Source organism: Sinocyclocheilus rhinocerous, unplaced genomic scaffold (assembly GCF_001515625.1).
Source record: "Sinocyclocheilus rhinocerous isolate Xijiao unplaced genomic scaffold, SAMN03320098_v1.1 scaffold738, whole genome shotgun sequence".
Taxonomy (NCBI): Eukaryota; Metazoa; Chordata; class Actinopteri; order Cypriniformes; family Cyprinidae; genus Sinocyclocheilus; species Sinocyclocheilus rhinocerous.
This window is the reverse complement of record NW_015633949.1, coordinates 527,636-545,777: the sequence shown is the minus strand read 5'-3', so window position 1 is coordinate 545,777 and position 18,142 is coordinate 527,636. Positions and strand designations below refer to the sequence as shown.

The 18,142-nt window shown below is 36.6% G+C and overlaps 1 protein-coding gene across 2 annotated transcripts; it reads left to right on the top strand.

Moving 5' to 3' along the window:
* Positions 1-4,077: 4,077 nt before the first annotated feature.
* LOC107744787 (coiled-coil domain-containing protein 92-like) lies at positions 4,078-18,142 on the top strand. Of its 2 annotated transcripts, XM_016558606.1 has the most exons (4): positions 4,078-4,576; positions 6,503-6,635; positions 7,924-7,971; positions 15,814-18,142. In XM_016558606.1, the coding sequence occupies exons 1-4, from the start codon at positions 4,565-4,567 to the stop codon at positions 16,506-16,508; spliced, it is 888 nt and encodes a 295-aa protein (XP_016414092.1). In that variant the 5' UTR covers positions 4,078-4,564; the 3' UTR covers positions 16,509-18,142. The 2 variants fall into 2 exon arrangements, with proteins under 2 accessions (XP_016414092.1, XP_016414093.1); XM_016558607.1 differs by lacking the exons at positions 4,078-4,576; positions 6,503-6,635; positions 7,924-7,971 and adding an exon at positions 12,412-12,628.

Here is an 18,142-nt window from a genome sequence, read left to right as displayed (position 1 = left end):
AATCTGGTGTACTCCTGCCTTATTTTTACTGTTTGAAGGAGGGATAAATAATTAAGGAAGTAAAAAAAGCTACTCACGTTGAAACTATTAAAAGAACTTGAAACCAAGTGAAAAATAGAAAAATAAATGTGCACTGAAATAGTCAAACTTTTGAGGTGTGTTTTTTTTTTTTACTATTGGCAGCTTCATATTGAGACTTTGTGCTTGTATATTTGCTTCCTTAGTGAGGTAACTGGTATCTCAGTGTATATAAGGTATACATTTTAGTTTTTGAGAGAAAACCAATGTGACTTAATTTTTTTAAGATAATTTCAGCAATGTGGTTGTCCTTCACTTGAGAGTGCAATTCTGTACTGTGTTTGGTGAAAGATAAGCAAGTGTTGTATTGTGGATCTGATTTTTTTTTAGCATAGTGTTGCAGTGTTTTCCAAAGCCATAATTAAAAAAATAAATAAATCAAAGCTGGAAAAAGATAGGTATATGTGCCCACGTCCAGGAGAGCACAATAAAAGGAAAATGGTCTTTTACTTTCGCTCACTTTATTTTTTACTCTTAGCTAGCCTAATCATTTTAAGTTTTAAACAATTGTATCTAAAATGTATATAGCATAATTTTATTTTTGTTTGGATGAATTATTGTTTTGTAATTAATATCAACGTTATTTGTATATGACCTTTATATTGTTAATCGTGAAATAAAATGTTATTAACACTTTATTTGAGGTTATTGTTTTGAGAAGTTGGGAAGTTTATATAGAATAATAACAGAATTTGATAATCCTTTATGATTTATATAACATTAAACAACTTTTATGTATACATGGTTATTGTAGCCATGGTAACCACAAATTTGTTACTTCAAATAATAATTTACAAAGAAGTATTCAGATAATATTTTTTTGTTGTAAAAAAAACAGACCTAAGCGAACCACAGCCTTTAAAATGACTTAAAATGCATTATATAAAAACAATGAGGCAATAATGATTGGTTAATTAATAATAATAATATAGTCTTTGGTAAAGCCTCGCCGGTTACCAGGCAACGCACAGACTAAAAAACTGGTCTGGAGAAGCATATGTGAGTGGAGCGGAGCAAAAGAAAATCCCCCTACCCCTCAAAGCTTTCTGCAAACACTCGGCTGAAACTCCACTCCGAGTTTTCCCGCCCACTTCAGCTGATGAAATTAACAAACTACGAAATCGTCTTCGCAGGGCCGCTGCTGGCCAAATGGGTGCCCTTAGCAGAATTGTATTATTGTGTCCCCTCCCCCAAATATTATGAAAGTAAAAAAAAAAAACTTCTACAGGGGTCAGAATAGAACTTTAATAAAATATAAAAGTAAATAAATAAATAAATACATTGTAATTAAATTGTATTATGTGTAGGCTACAAAAAAATTTAAGATATTTGAATTAAATGTTTGGTCAATATTAAACATAACAACAGCAATTACCAGGCCTTTGGAGCTCTTTGCAGGCATTTGTAATAATATGTATTGTACATAAATTGTTTATTTTGTATTACATTATGTATTTTAACAGTGTATTCAATAAAACCATATTATTATTATTAATTAACCAATCATTATTGCCTCATTGTTTTTATATAATGCATTTTAAAGGTCTGTTTTTATTACCACAAAAAAATATTATCTGAATACTTCTTTGTAAATTATTATTTGAAGTAACAAAACCATGGTTAATTTGTGTGGTTAATTTTTGGTTACCATGGCTACAATAACCATGTTTTTTTTTTTTTTTTGTAGTAAAACCATGGTTAATTTTTGTAAGGGAATATGGAAACTAGGCCTATAAGAGAGAATATTAAGGCAGATGCAGTGGTGGTGGTGAAATTATTACCGACATTAAAACACGTTATTAATGTCAACAGCTAAAAAAGTTTCACAGGATTATGAACGTACCTGAAAGTGATGCACGGGATTTATCTTTTTTTTTTCTTTTCTTTTCTGTTCTTTTCTTTTCTTTTCTCAGGCATAGTTCATCAATTATGATCATTTGCAGTCAGCTGCAAACATGAGGTGAGGGAGGGCGCGGATGCGGGAATGGCGCGTCACGTGTGCTTAGCCTATACTGCCAACTGCATTCACCTTGAAATGCATATATATATATATATGTCCATGTTTACATTTTAATTTATGTAAATGTATATGTTAATATTAATATAGAAAGAAATGTTTTTTTTTTAAACCCCGGGAGGGTCGCCGTAATTTTGCCAAGTAAGACATGTTCCTGGATCAACATCCTTTGTTGATCCAGGATCAACATTACTGTCCAAAAATATAGACTAAACCCAATCCCTACCCCTAAACCTAACCCTACCCATCATTTATTCCTAAAAACAGTGTGAAATGATAGCTGATTAGCAAGGGTGTAGAAGCACCTAACCCTGATCGTAAGCCTAAAACAGATATTTCCTGAAATGTTATCCCTCAATTCTGATTGGTTAATTGGAATGTTGTTCCAGGATCAACAAGGATGTTGATCCAGGAACATGTTGTAGGCTACTTGGTGAAATCACGGTCACCCCCCTGGGAGTTGGTGCCCTACGCAAACTGCGTACTCTGCGTATAGGGAGCGGCGGTACTGCGTCTTCGTGTATCAGACATTTGTATTGGTTACTAAAACCATATTGTAGATTATCTAGTGCACTTATTCCACGTGCATTAAATGACTTGAGAAAACCACAATAACAGGGTTATTATCACTCCTTTCACATGTAGTGGACTTAACGACATCTGCTATATCCTCCTGACTACCAGGAAAAAACTGTTTTGTGAATTTAGTATTTTGTCATGTCATTACATTATATTTTATTAATATGTTATGCCATGTCCTAAGTAGAGGACATCGGGACTTTACAAAGTCCTGTTTTTAAAAAAAAATAAAAAGACATGAATAGACATGAAAAGGCAAAAAGAGTGGGATTTTTGTTTTAACCAGGAATCCATTTAAATTTTTTATACCAAACGTTATATAAAGATGATTCTCAACTATGTTATGAAATATATTTTTAAAAACTATTTTCTTTATGCAAACTGTGTGTAAAATGGCTGTAAACGAGTTTTTCCATTATATACAATGTATCTATAAACTGTATCTAATTTGCATATTAATGTGTTTTTGGGGCAACATAGAATGAACAAATAAGTGCAATAATGGGAGTAATAATTAGCAAGATTTTCATAATAATATCTAATATTTAATATGAATATTGATATATAATTTTTTCTCTATTCATTTGTTGTGTCTCCCAAAATGTGTAATAAACATGCTTTAACTCCTGGTGTCCTCTACAGTGGACATTATGTATGAAATTGATGTCCTGTTTCATAACAGAAGGTCATATTTTAAACCCCATAACATTTTCCTGAGATGTTGATTTATGGCATACAATTTGTCAATTAGTCAGATTTAAATGATAATTACAAAATATTATCATATTTCCATTAGGGTGTTACATTTGATCACTAAATGAATGTCAGCCATTTTTAAAGACCAAGGAGGGGGAGTGGTCATGGTGAAACATCCAATCATTTGGTATCTCTGAAAAGCCCTGAATGTGCTCTGTACGCTGTACGGACATCCAGATTTAAAACTGTGACATGTAACGTCTCCGAGAAATCGCTAAAACATAATGTCCTCTACAGTGGACAAAACTCCATAGCATAGCCTATATAGGGGAATAGTAAATAGTTAAATGAGGGCATATGGGGAGCGATTCCAGACATTCTGGCACGAGACAAACCACCAAACACTCCTTGCTCCAATAAAACTCCACTCCGCTTTCACTCCCCATTGCTCACGTAGCCTACAGTAGGCTACTAGACTCGAAAAATGCATATAATACATAACAACAAACTAAAAATAAAATATCAACTTTAAATTAAGTCAATACACATACTCTTGGTTTGAGTTATACAAACAGAGAACAGCCCATATGCTAATTAAATATTCATGAAACGCCGCTCGGCCAATCAAATTCGAGGACTGGAACTAAACGTTGTATAATTCAGCTGTACTTCAGCTCAGTTTATTGTAATACATGACGCGCCTTAGCTTAATGTGCGACTGCAAAGAACCACTAGAGATGCACGTATGAGATAGGATGTGCAGTGGAGAGTTCCTCAGAGCATCGATGTTTCCTCCATCAGTTGCATCATTGCCCTGGTACTGAAGGAGCCGCTTCCTGCCGTCTGTCATCGCGATGATGAGGATGATGCCGTTCAGTAGACGCAGGACGCACGAGCACTCTTGAGCCAGATCACTTTAATCGATCGTGACATTGTGGGATACAACAGTTGTACGTTGGCCAAGATAACGAAGGATTGAAATCTCGTCTTTCTCGCGAAACCTCTCCCGTTATTCTGGGGCAGATCCGTCTTTAAGTCCCCCTTTGAGATGCGTATTGATCTTTTTTAAAGATGTCGTCATCCTATATGTTCATGGGTCGGTTCTTTGAAGGGCAGAGATGTGGAAGTGAAGGAGCACGTTCATTCTCTTCATTATAACGCCTCATCTGTTGGATACCAATATAAGCCACGCTAATGGAAAATACGGTGAGTGCTGGATAATATGCGCAGTGTTATCGAAGGCTTTTATGGCCATGTTATATGGGAAAGAGTGACTAATCAGGAACTTATTGACATTTAAATGGTTTACAGTGGGATGTAGTAGTATTACACAACGTGTCTGCGAGCATGAATTGTTTCACATCTGTGGTGTTTATAATAAGCACAATAACGCTCAGAAGTTATCACTTAAGATCACGGTAAACCCAAATGTTCAAATTATCCATAAAAATACAAAAAAATGAATTTATTTTCTAAATGATATTGTAAATATTATAAAATTAATATAATTTGTAAAAATATTTTTTCAAGATAACTAAAATGTGTTTAACAACCAAAATAACTGGTTTTATTCAAGTACAAAATATTATTTATTATGAATGAATCAATGTGACTGTCACACCAACATCATTTTAAGGGGTCAGATCAGGTAGAGAACTACGCAAAAATTACGTTTTTTTTTAATATATATATTTTTTATTAAAGTACATTTTTCTTTGATCTTTGATGTAAAATACTTAAATTTAAAAAATTTATTAACATAAATTCTCTATTGAGTCATACTGTTACCTATAAAATGAAATTAGCATCAACTCACAGTTTGTGACTATTTGTATAACTGACATGGGCCTAGAATAATATAATAGGGTTATAGGAATATATTATTAGATAATGTAAAATAAAATAAAACAAACAAATAAATACATAAATAAAAGCAGAATTTTTGCACCACAGTTTCAATTTCAGTGACATTTTGTCCCTTTTATTGGCATTTTGTACCCAGCCCTCATTAATTTGCTGACTCTAGTGTATATTTCAGCAGAACTGCTGCTGGAATTCATGGGGCCCAGGACCAAACTGGACCAAACTATTGGTGCCCAATGAGTAGGCTATACTATAAGACAGTGCTTCCAAATCTTTGTCCTGAAGTCCCCAAACTGAATTGCATACAACTACATTGTAGATGTCTCCCTAATCAAACACATCTCATTCAACTCATCAGCTCAATAGTAAAGACTCCAAGATCTCAAATGTTCATGTCACATATAGGGTTGTATTGGTATAATATTTTCACTGTATGATAACCATCTCAGAAAAGTTTCACGGTATATGGTATCATACAATGTAATTTGATATTAATTAATTTGTAAATATTTCAGGTGCACGTCAGTTTTTCTAGGAAAAAAATCTCTCAGTTGGAAAAAAATGGAAAAAATCATCTAATGCTGTAAACTATGGGAACCCTCTCATTTGGTACATAAATATAATATTACTATTACAATTATGAATATAATACCTAAAACATATTATATTCATTTTATACTTATCATATTTACTAATTATATATAGCCTATTATATTCACACTCAATTAAAAATGCTGTACAGCCTACAGTACAAACATTTAAATTGCACACAAGGTATTTTTTCATAAGAACTTGTCTTCATGACTGATGTCATTCATAAATAATGAACAGGTTAAGTAAATAAGCACCTTTCTAGTGATTTTTTCTAGCTAACTAACAAACTATGAACATCGGTCAACTTTCCTGAGGTAAATATAACATTAAGTCTTTTATTAAATGTTTTATTCGTACCTTTACTTGACTGAAACTGTAACGGGTTGATGCATGGAAGAGGAGAGGCAGGATCCAAATGCTAGCAGTGTGAGGTTTTGTAATCCAGGGCATAAACAGGAAACAAGAACACAGGGAGAACAAGGCAAAGGAAAACACGCTACAACATAGCAAAGACAACAACTGACAAAGACTAAGGCTAACACGGGGGTATATATACACACAGGTTAACAAGATAACAAAAGGGTGGAGCTAATCAATTACCTAGACAACTAACGAGGGTACCATGGAGAGAAACGGTTATATACTGTAAATATCCCTGTGTTTCGTTTGGTGAAGGGGTCACAGGTGGTCTCGCTGGAGCAGCAGGTGGAGAGTGTGGAGAGGAGCATTGTGTTCCTTAGACAGGAGCAGCTGTCTCTGCTGCATGGACTACATCTGGAGATCCTGTCCCTCCAGAAACGCTGTACAGGTGTGTGTCATGACCATTCCCACAGTACAGCCACCTGCATTTGATTTTGAGTAGTTGTACACACATGAAACAACGCACATAATTGAATTGAGCAACATTTCATTTATCATAAATCACACCTAATTGGATGTCAATCCAAATATAATGTTAGCATGCAATTTAATTGTGTTGTCATGCCCTAGATGCACAGATCCAGTGCAGAGGAGAGCAGGGTTACGTTGCTCTCTTTGGTGGCACAGGCTCCACAGAGAGAACCATGGGTCAATAGCTTCCTGTCAGTGCAGGGTTTGTGTTTTCCCTCTCAGTAATATAGGACACGACCTTTCAACCTGAACATTGCTGGAAATGTGCTGAGCCTGCTAGCGCAGAAAAACCAGCACACTGCATATTCATCTCTTTGCTGTTCTGCCCTGTAGAGCAACCAATCATACTATAGTTTAAAGCCTTCTCAGTATCTGCACCACAGGAAATCAGTTTTTCTTTTGCAACCCTTTGATATATACACTACCATTCAAAACTTTGGGGTCAGTAAGATTTTTTTAAATGTGTTTAAAGTCATACTCAACATTTATTTAGTCAAAAATACGGTAAAAATAGTAATATTGTAGAATATTATTACAATTTAAAACAACTATTTATTTTATAAAACATCCATTTTAATATATTTTCAAACGTAATTGATTCCTGTGATTGCAAAGCAAATGATGATTTGGTGCTCAAGAAACATTTCTTATTATTATCACTTTATCAGTATTGAAAACAGTTGGTCTGCTTAATATTTTTGTGGAAACCATGTTTTTTGGGGAGAGGGAGAGGGGATTCTGTGATGAATAGAAAATTCAAAAGAACCGCATTTATTTGAAAGAATATTTTTGCAACATTATAAGTATATTTACTGTCAGTTTTAAACAATTGAATGAATTATTGCTAAATAAAAGTATTAATTTCTTTAAAAAAAATCATTCTGCCCCCATACTTTTGAATGGTAGGGTAAATTATATTGTTTAATTTAAATTAATTGGCTTTATTATTGCTTTATTTTACTTTTTATTGCTTTTACATCCATAATCTGACACATGTCCAAATGAAATGTAAAATGTAGGGTGGGACATTTTATGCACTAAACAATTCATTGAATCATATAAATGCTAAATCGAATCAAATTAATTCCAAATCAGTACTAATTTAGAACTTATGGCATGGTCTATAATGATTCTGGAATGTATCATAAAAAAATTTTTTTTTAAAAAGGCTCAGAAATAAAAGTGTATCTGTGTGTTACTTACAGAACTTACACAGGAACTCAACATGAAGCCCCCAGGCAGGAGTGAAGCAGGTGAGCTCTGTTGCATTCCAAAAATGTTGTTTCATGTATTTGTGAATGGAGTTTTTGTATTTTTGGCACAGGTGTTCAGTTCAGTACACAGCAACAAGAACAACAGCTGTAGCTAGTATTTAGGTTATATGCTGGTAGATATTGATATTTGTTACTAGATCACATTTGAAAGACTTTGGCATACATGAAAACATATTGACTCTGATAATAAATAAAATTATCCACTAGACACTTCTTTTGTTGTTACAGTTCCATATAATCAGCAAAATTCTAGTGATTAGATTTAATGCAAATATAGTGTTTTAATGACCATGTCTTATTAATGTGATAATAATTTATCTAAAATGCAAACCAATCGCACATTAAGCGCCACACAATGTACAAGCAGGAGACGACTCCTCTCCGTACTGCAGGTCATCCCTCTCTCCTCCAGCCTGACGCAGCCTCATCCTCCCACAAATTGATCCTGCCTGCGTTTTCGTCTACGCTTGCTGCACATTCCCAGTGGGGGTGTTCAATTACAGCTTGTTCTTTTGCTGAGACAAAGTTGGGCAAGGAGACAGAGAGGAATAGCACAAAAAAAATGAGAATAGAAAAGAAAAAATAGATTTTTAAATTATAATCAGACGTGGTGAGTTTTAAATCTGTTTGTACAAATGACTAATAATTTAGTAATCAGTTACCACAATATGAACATCATGTACACTACAATTCAAAAGTTTGGCGTCAGTGAGATTCTTTGTTTGTAACTTTCTATATGATTTTAGCAAATGGCTGCAATATAACAAAGAGTGAAAAATTTAAGGGGGTCTGAATACTTTCCGTACCCACTGTATATATATATATCCTTAAAAATATTCCACAGCACAACTATTTTCAACATTGATAATAGTAAGGATCATGTGACACTGAAAACTGGATTAACGGCTGCTGAAAATTCAGCTTTACCATCACAGGAATAAATACCTTTATTTTAATGTCTTCTCTACTGCAACAAAGCTGTGGCCTAACTGCAAAGTTTCCAGGATCAAGGTTGTTAGTATGATATTTTTTTTCTACAACAGTTCAATAAACAAGAAGTTAATATTGTGTAACTTATATTTAAGACACAATATTACCAATATTTCATGTATTTGTGCTCTGCCAGTGAAGATAATTCCAAACGAAGGTGTAATAAACCTTTACGTCGCTGAGCAACACATACATAGCAGTTGCGTTCCTGAATGAACTGTTGTGTCCAAACGAATCAGCTGATTGAATGATTCAATGAGGTCTGTGTACTTTTGTGTCTATTCATTTTTTTGTTTTTTAACCCAGAAATAAAATATGGAAAAGGTGTTTTTTCCTTAATGGTTCAAACACTGATGAATAGAGTAAGCAGACACAAACTAATTTTCATTATTCAAAATTCGTATTTCATTAAAAATCATAAAAATTACATAAAGCTCGTTTTTTAATGAATATAACTGCTAAATTTAGTTTCTAGCTTTTTTTACTGTCTCTGTACAGATGGCCTAAGCTCCCTCTCGCGCTACTGATGTGGCTACCTCTAATCTATTGCTTTATGAAAACCTTTGGCTTAGATATTTTTGTGATCTTGATAATTGTTCACGCCTAAAAACATTACATTATTACATGTGTCTTTGCATTTAAATGCATCCAGGACCAGTTCTACGGGAGTGTTAGGGGGAACGAAATGAAAGCAAGAGCACCTCAGTTGAAGCTGTAGAAATAGGATATACTGACGAAACATATTTTCCAGACGCTCCAGTGTGTATTTGTGTTTGAACTTTGGAGAGCTTCAAAGGTTTCTATTTTTAGCGTGCAATCACCGACATTTCTGTTGATTTCTTGAACGCAATGGCTAAGCTGAGGCATTTACGTTAGAATCCATTCACCGCTCAAAACACCACAGTTTTGATCAGTGCTGCACGCTCGGGAATCTCTCATTAAAACGAACAAAAAAAGATTTAAATAACAAATTCACTATGCAGTGTAGAGCTTCATTGATTATAACGGAACTTTTGGAGATAGCGATAAACTGAAATGAGTGACACTTTTTAGTGATTATACTCTTTGGCTATAATCCATTCAGAATTTGAATAAGTTTTGTTTTTCATGATGCTACTAAGAGGACCAGTGACCTCTCACATGCTGCAAAGTTTTGGGAGTGACATTCATGTCAAAAATATGTCAAAAGAGATGTACATTAAGGCTAGAGCACCCTCAATTATTTCAGAAACACCCTCAGTGATTTGATTCTGGAACCGGGCACTGCCTGTATCTGGAGAAGTAGGAGAAATGATAATTTTATATATTTCTATGTTATATTTATACAGTATATTTACCCCATATATTAAAGCCTCATGTGTAGCGCTCATACTGAACGTGCATTGAGTGACCATGCATGGTCCTCTCCAATACCGTGACCCAGATAGCACACAAAATTATGACTAAATTATACCCCAATATTTAATTTCATGATGATAAAGTTCCCAGAATTCTGCAGTGTCTATTTTAAAATCATATAATGTAATGAATTAGGTCTCTGCATTGTTCCAGAGACGGCTCTAGCAGGAGAATTAGCCTACTTCTAATTTGGCCAAAGAAAACTTGTAAAATTGACATTTTTCTATATTTGTGCATTTTGAAAATGTTTGTTAAAGGTGCTAAAAGTCATTTAAAAAATCTGAAAAGAAGTCAATATTTTACTTTTTCGGGCAGCATTTTGTGTGTAAAGTACTAATTTAAATTTTAAAATACAACAACCATTCTTTTTTCATTTTTTTCCATCATGGTTATAAAAAAAACGAATGGACACAAAAGTACACGGACCCAATGATTTACTTATGTCTCCACCTACTGACCTAACAATGTATCCTACAGTCACTGTAAAATACACATTGCCAGTGCACATAATAACAGTATGTTCAGAACGCAGATACACAGACAAGTGGAAGAGTGAAATATTTAATGCTGAAATCATTTTATTTCTCACGGACAGGCAAAATAATCTTCTGAAGTAACTGCGGTGCATCACAAATAGAAACAGGGCGTGTTAACTGATGCTGCGTTGTGACTACCGAAGCCTGTTTACAATGTAATACTTCTTTGCTGTGAATGATTTTTCATCTGAGATCAAACATCAGCATGTTTTGGATGTGTTAGTTTAGTCTTCAAAGAAGCCCAAAGGAACAAACACTGTTTGATGATGGAAATGATTTCATAATTTACAAGCATATTGCTTGCACAATGTGAATATTAAATGAACAATACTCATCTTTTTTTGATGTCTATCACTTCCTATCTGCACAAATACCTTTGTCAACTGATTGTTGTCGACATCTCAGTTTCATTACACATTCTATTAAAAGGGTCAGAGGCAGCAAAAAGTGAACTCAATGAGGAACAGTGGAGAGATCAGATTTAGGGATCGGATAACACAGCATTTTCTATAGTCACATCATGAGTTCATCTCAGTCTGGATGCATGGGGTGGGACTGATAGGCTGGCTGTGAAATCAGGACAATCTGGACAAACTGATGTGCTAGTATAGTGCAATAAAATAGAAAAAAAAAACACACAAGTGAGACAAAAAAGAGGGAAAGTTGTTGAGCTCACAGCAAAAGGTCATCAGGTTCATGTGGATCAGGTGTAGAATGTCTGACACTGATTCCTATAACTCACCTTTGGTCTACTTAGCCTGCCATTTTATCTGAAAGACATTACATTAATGTGAGGGTAAAGACGCCTTCAACTGAAAAATACATTTTATCCTTCATTTGTTTAATTATAGTTAAATGACATGTTAAACACCAGCTGCTCTTCCATGCTTCGAACTAATTCTATGACACATTTTCTCACTCATAATTTACAGTATATAGTGTCAGATACATGGAATTTACAGTAATATGATAGTGATTTAAGATTTGTTAATAGTGCTCTATACTTTTACATTTATTGATTTAGTAGAAACCTTTTTCCAAAGTGGCTTTCTAATGAGAATACAATTATTTACTTCACATTTGCTCTATGCTTTGAGGGCAGAGTAGTCAAGCGTGCTTAGGGAGGTCTTATCCTAGACATTTAATGTGTCTGATAACCCTGAACAGATGGCACACCATGCCAGTAGCCAGACCAGAGATGAGATTAGTTGATTTGGATTTGGTCAGTGAGTCCCGTAATCCTTGGGCACAGAAGAGCCTTTTGTCTACTTTCCTCTCCCACATCCACTTACCTTTTAGATCGCAGATTAGTTAGGAATTTGGTTTTACGGCTAAATCTGATTTTAGATGGAGGGCTTGTTCATATTATTCATGCCGGTTTCAAATCACAAGGTAGATTATACATGATACTTCTGAGTCTTCACTTTTTCTGGTTTATGTTTATGCTGCATGTAAAACATGGGCTAAACTCTAGATGTGAATTACAGGGGGGTTTAATTCACCACACTGTCAGGAAATATATACTGAACAGAGGGTATATGAATCCAGAAACAAATTTATTTGGACACAGGGCGAGATCAGGAGAAAACAGGTGAGTATAGCAAGCATAAACTGAATGAGCAGAGTATTGATGACGAATAGAACAGTCCTGCTTTGTCTTACAGATGGCGATAGAGACGGAGAAGCACACACCTCAACAATGGTATCCACAGGTAAATAGTAACTGGAGATATCTTCGAGAACAGACATAGGAGTACCAGGAATCTTCACAGGTAAGCACAGAGACCAGGTAAGTGAGTCTTTCCTAGTTCAAGGCCAGACGCTGACTGAGGCTGAGGTGTGTGCTTAAATAGTGTGCCGATGACATTGTAATTGTTGACAGGTGCGGGTAGTTAATATTCGGGTGATTGGGAGTGCTGGGTAGTGGAGGTGAGAGAGTCTGTTCGATCTGTGACATTACTCCCCTCTACATGGTACGCTCCAACGGACCGAGGACCCCGACATCACGGTGACCTACCCCATGCTCGAGGAGCTGGACGATGAGGATGTTGTTGATGGAATTCTGTGAGAAGAGCCGCATCTAGAATGTCATCTCGAGGTACCCAGCATCTTTCCTCTGGGCCATAATTCTCCCAGTCCACCAAATATTCCAAACGGCCACCACGGCGTCAGGAGTCCAGAATTTCCTTGACAGGATCCTCGATGATCTGAGGCGCAGGGGGCTCGTCACTGGGGCCAGACTCTGTGGAAGAAGCAGATACAGGTGGATGGTAAGGTTTTATCAGGGAGACGTGAAAGACTGGATGAATCTTATACTGTGAGGGGAGCTTGAGTTCATATGTGACAGGATTAATTTGACTTTTGCCCTGGAATGGACCGATGTATTTGGGACTTACAACAAGGTGGGCGCAGACGAATGGTACCTCCGATGGTTCACCTGACCACAGGAACAGCGGGGGCTGGTAGCCAAGTATACATAGGAATGGTGTAAGGCCTGTTGATGGTTGTGGTCAAATTATTATTTTTTTTATTAAGAGTGCAAAACATACAACATACGGTGAACACAAAACACAAAAACAGCAATAGAACAGCAATGATAATAACAGCAATGAAAATAAACAGCAATGACAATCTGAATAATAGTAGTAGTATTAAGTAGTACTAACATGCATAATAATAATAATAATACTAAAGATGGTGATGATAACAATAATACCTTGTGATGACGGCAACTGTAATATCAATAATAATAAAAGTAATAATAATAATAATAATAATGATGTAATAATAATAATGTAATAATGACACATACCCAACACATACCACACCTATCCTAGCTTCTGTGTCAGTGGTCAAGTTTTTTTTTTTTTTTTTTTTCATTCACGGTAAGATTACTATATGCATATGTATGTATGCCTAAGATGAGTATGCCATTTTTAACAACAGTTTGGTTGTCGTCAATTTACACGATCGCAAATCGGTTCAGGAAGTTCCGGAGTACCTTGTTCATGAAATTCTGGAATACGGAGGGGCCGTTGATCAGGCCATACAGCATAACCCGGTACTCATAGTGTCCAGCTGGAGTAATAAAGGCGGCCTTCCACTCGACCCCCTCACGTATCCGAATGAGGTTGTAGGTTCTTCGAAGGTCCAACTTGGTGTAAATGGAGGCTCCCCAAAGTTGTTCCAAAGCAGCTGGGACGAGGGGAAGAGGATATCGGAACTTTATGGTGATCTTGTCGAGTGCCCGGTAGTCACTGCAAGGCCGCAAGCCTCCTTTTTGCCAGGAAGTAGAAACTGGAAGCAGCAGGAGAAGTGGAAGGACAGATGTAACCTTGCTTGAGAGCCTCGTCTATGTACTCCTCCATGGCCTTCTGTTCGGGTATGGATAGGGAGATAGACACATCCACAGGGTACTGACTCACCCGGTTCCAGGTCGATGGCACAGTCCCATGGTCGATGAGGTGGTAACTTGGATGTTTGCTCCGGGCAGAAGACATCTGCGAATGAGGCATAACAGGTAGGGATATCCACGGATTGTTTATCTACTGGACTCTCAATGGACGTGGTGTTCACAGGGACAATCAAGGGTGACTGAAGAAGTCATGGAAAACAGGTAGGAAAGCATGTTGGCCCCCATTGCAGAACGTCTCCAGTGGTCCAGGATGTTTTCGGTTGGAGTTGTATCAGCCAGAGGGATGAATTTTTCTTCGTGCAGGCAGCCAACTCGCAACGTCAAGGGTTTAACTTGGTATATCGTACCTCTTCGGTTTAACACTCTTCCTGTTACTGATTGGACCTGGTACGTGACAGGAGTGTGAGTCTTCTTGAGCTGTAGCTGCCTGAGAGAGCCTGACTGATTTGTGACACACACAGGGTTAAAAATTTTAAAGTACAAGTTTTTAAAAGTACATATACCAAATGTTTTAATCACACATATTACACACGTGTTTGATTTTTTTTTGCCAGCGATTTACTTTACATTTGCTCTATGCTTTGTGGGCACAGTAGTCAGGGAGGTCTTGTCCTAGACATTTAATGTGTCTGATAACCCTGAACAAATAAATGAATACTTTTATTCAGCATGGATGCATTAAATTAATCAAAGGTGACAGCAAAGACATTTATAATGTTACAAGATTTCCATTTAAAATAAATGTTGTTCTTTTGAACTTTATATGCATCACAGAATCCTGAAGAAAAAAAAGTATCAGTTTCCACAAAAATATTAAGCAGCACAACTGTTTTCAATATTAATAATAAAAACAATAAATGTTTGGAGTAATGATGCTGAACATTCAGCTTTGCCATCACAGGAATAAATTACATTTTAAAATATATTAAAATAAAAAACAGTTATTATTTCACAATATTACTTGGTGTGAATAAGAGACCTCTTTCAAAAACATGTAAAAATCTTACAGACAGTAAGTACATAATGAACAGTTCAACAATGTTTTTAAAGTTAGAGCACATTTTCACATTGTTGTAGAATAAACTCGATAATGTGGATAAAACATTGATTTCTCAATTTAAGATTTACAGATCACAAGTATGTCACACAATTTTTTATATAATTTTTTAAAAACATATTTATACAATATGATATATTTGTACAATATATTATTGATGCAATATAATATACTTTAATATCAAAATGTCTTTAAGATTGTCTGTTGATGTTGATAAATTTGCTTGGGGCTTGCAAAGACAATTTAAGTTGTTCAAGACGAACTTGAAACAATCATGTCATGTCTATAATTTCAGAAGGTTGTAAAAATCAACCTTCTGAAAGTTGTGTAATAAACAGTGCTTGAACTTACAGACCATGTCTGTGGTTAATCACACTGAATCACAATTTATTACAATAAACGTTTCTGTTCTATATGTCTCCCAGAGGTGACGGAGGAAGAGGAGCAGCTGGAAGCCCGTTGTGAGGAGGTGGAGGAGCATCTGCAGGAGCAGCAGCAGATCCAGAGTGATCTGCGATGGGAGCTGAGTCAGAAGTCCGTCCTAGTGGGTGCTCTCCGCGCCAGTCTGAAGGAAAAGGAGCGCCATTTCCTGGAGGAATTAAAACACCGCAGCCACAGGACCACTGTGCTCAACACCGAGCTGCAGAAGCAGACAGAGGCGGCTGCGTACCTGTCCTTCCAGCTGCATTCAGCCAAGCAGAAACTCCATCAGCAGAGGCAGCAGCAGCAGCACAGGAGGCCTGCCCAGTCTGGTGTGGACAAGCCTCCCATCCACCCTTCGCCTCAGGCCAGTGCCAGCAGCCTGACCACCATCAAACCCAAACGACGGAGCTCGAGCCGGCCTTCCTCGCACCTCCACACTGAACGCGCCAGGGAGTGTGTGCCGCGCGAGAGGGTGACGGGCCCCGAGGAGCCTATGGCCATGCCTGACCCCGCCCTCTTCTTCTACCCCTACAGACACAGATCCCGGCTCCGCCCACCACACAAACATGCCCTGCAGGAGGCGGAGGGGGAGGAGTCAGAGGAGCTCGATCAGGGAGCTTCTGTAAGCAGACTGGCAACAACAGTAGCTAAAGCCACTGCGACCACTGCGTCCACCACAGAGAACAACGCTGAATGAGCGTTTCTTTTACAGTTCAACCTGCTTGTTTTTATGATATTTCAACCTTAATTGCACCTTGAGCCCCTTGGGAGAACCAGTGGCAGAAATGTTTATATTTGCAATACAGTTTGCTTTTTTTACAGTTTGCACATGCAGTGATTATTAGACCGAGGAGAGATTTTTGCTTACGTTCTTGTTGAACCAAAATCGACTCGTGTTTATGTTGCTGTAAAGCATTTTTGTAATCAAAAATGACCCTGAGGGCCTCAATACATGAACATGAAGTGCTTCATAAGGCCTGTTTTATGCGTCCTGTATCTGTGGTGTGGAGCTTGTTCTCTGGCTATATTAACAGGTTACAGCATTCACACTGACATTTGTACTGAATGAAGGTATAAATGCAATTTAGTTTAGATCCGGATTCGAAACATGTTCATGCCAGATCACACAGCACAAAACACATTTAAAATGCAGGATAAATATATTTATTGACACAATATTTAGCAGTATAGGCATTTATAAAACAGCATAATAATGTTTTTTTTTCTTTTTTTGTATAAAAGATATCTGGCATTGTTTATGTTCAGTAAATCTGAATCAGAACAGCTACACTTCAAAGGTGTTTTGGCTTCATGCTAATTACCATTTGGATGTAAATGCAGTCACATCTTCATTTAAAGTAATAATACTCAGTTGCAGACTACCAATAACCATTTCAAATGTTTTAGGCTTTATTAAAAGAAAAATGCAATGTAGTAACTCAGAAATCACTTTTCGAGCTGCCGAAGTGCTGTCAGTGTGAAATCACGACACTGCTGTTTACTTGCTGCAGACTCAAGATGTGCATAACAGGCTGAAGTCAGTGTCCTTGTGAGCTTGTTACTGCTTGAACTTGAGTCTTTGTTCAGCTGTTGTTGTTTTTTTTTAAATCTGTGTGCCCTTTTTGTGAAATAGCTCATCAGATATTTCTGAATGATCAGGTTGTCTGTCTGGTGTCACCACAAGTGCACTCTTTCAGCCCTCCAGATGCGATGGAGATTTTATCACCTAAATACTCGTTTAATCAGATAGAGAAATCCTATGTGAATGAGATCTATACAGCCTGAATCAGCTTTATCTGCTGTATAGTGTGTTTATGTGTGGGCTTGTTGATTAGAAGAGAGTGGGCTCAAGGGTCAACGCGCCATTGTTCTGCCATCAATTAAATGAGCCAGTGATGCCCAAAGGACTGATTAGTTTTAAGCTGCTTATGCTGTAATGTTTTATTCTGATGTTGCAGATAACATGTTTGCATATGTGCCATTAGAATCAGAATGCTGTTTGTTTTATAATTCTGTGTGGCCAGGTATGTGTGCATATACCAGGAGCTATGGTGATTTGATGACTAATAGCAATGTGATACATATCGCAAACATATTAAGTGTTTGTATCGCAAAAGCTTGTAAATTCATAATATGCAAGATTAGAAGTGGTGTGGCACAAATCAAGGCTTAACTCCTGGTCTTTGATGTGTAACTAAGAGAGGGTTAGTCCATGGAAATGGATTGGATGGGAGTGAAAGGCAACATTACCTTTCTTGACAACTAACAGACAAGTTTAAAGGATAGTTCTCTCAAAAATGAAAATGTGCTGATATTGTTCTCAAACTCAGG

Coding starts and splice junctions, on each gene's coding strand:
- LOC107744787 (XM_016558606.1), top strand. Junction 6,636..7,923: donor CCTCCAGAAACGCTGTACAG/GTGTGTGTCATG, acceptor TGTTACTTACAG/AACTTACACAGGAACTCAAC. Junction 7,972..15,813: donor CCCAGGCAGGAGTGAAGCAG/GTGAGCTCTGTT, acceptor TATGTCTCCCAG/AGGTGACGGAGGAAGAGGAG.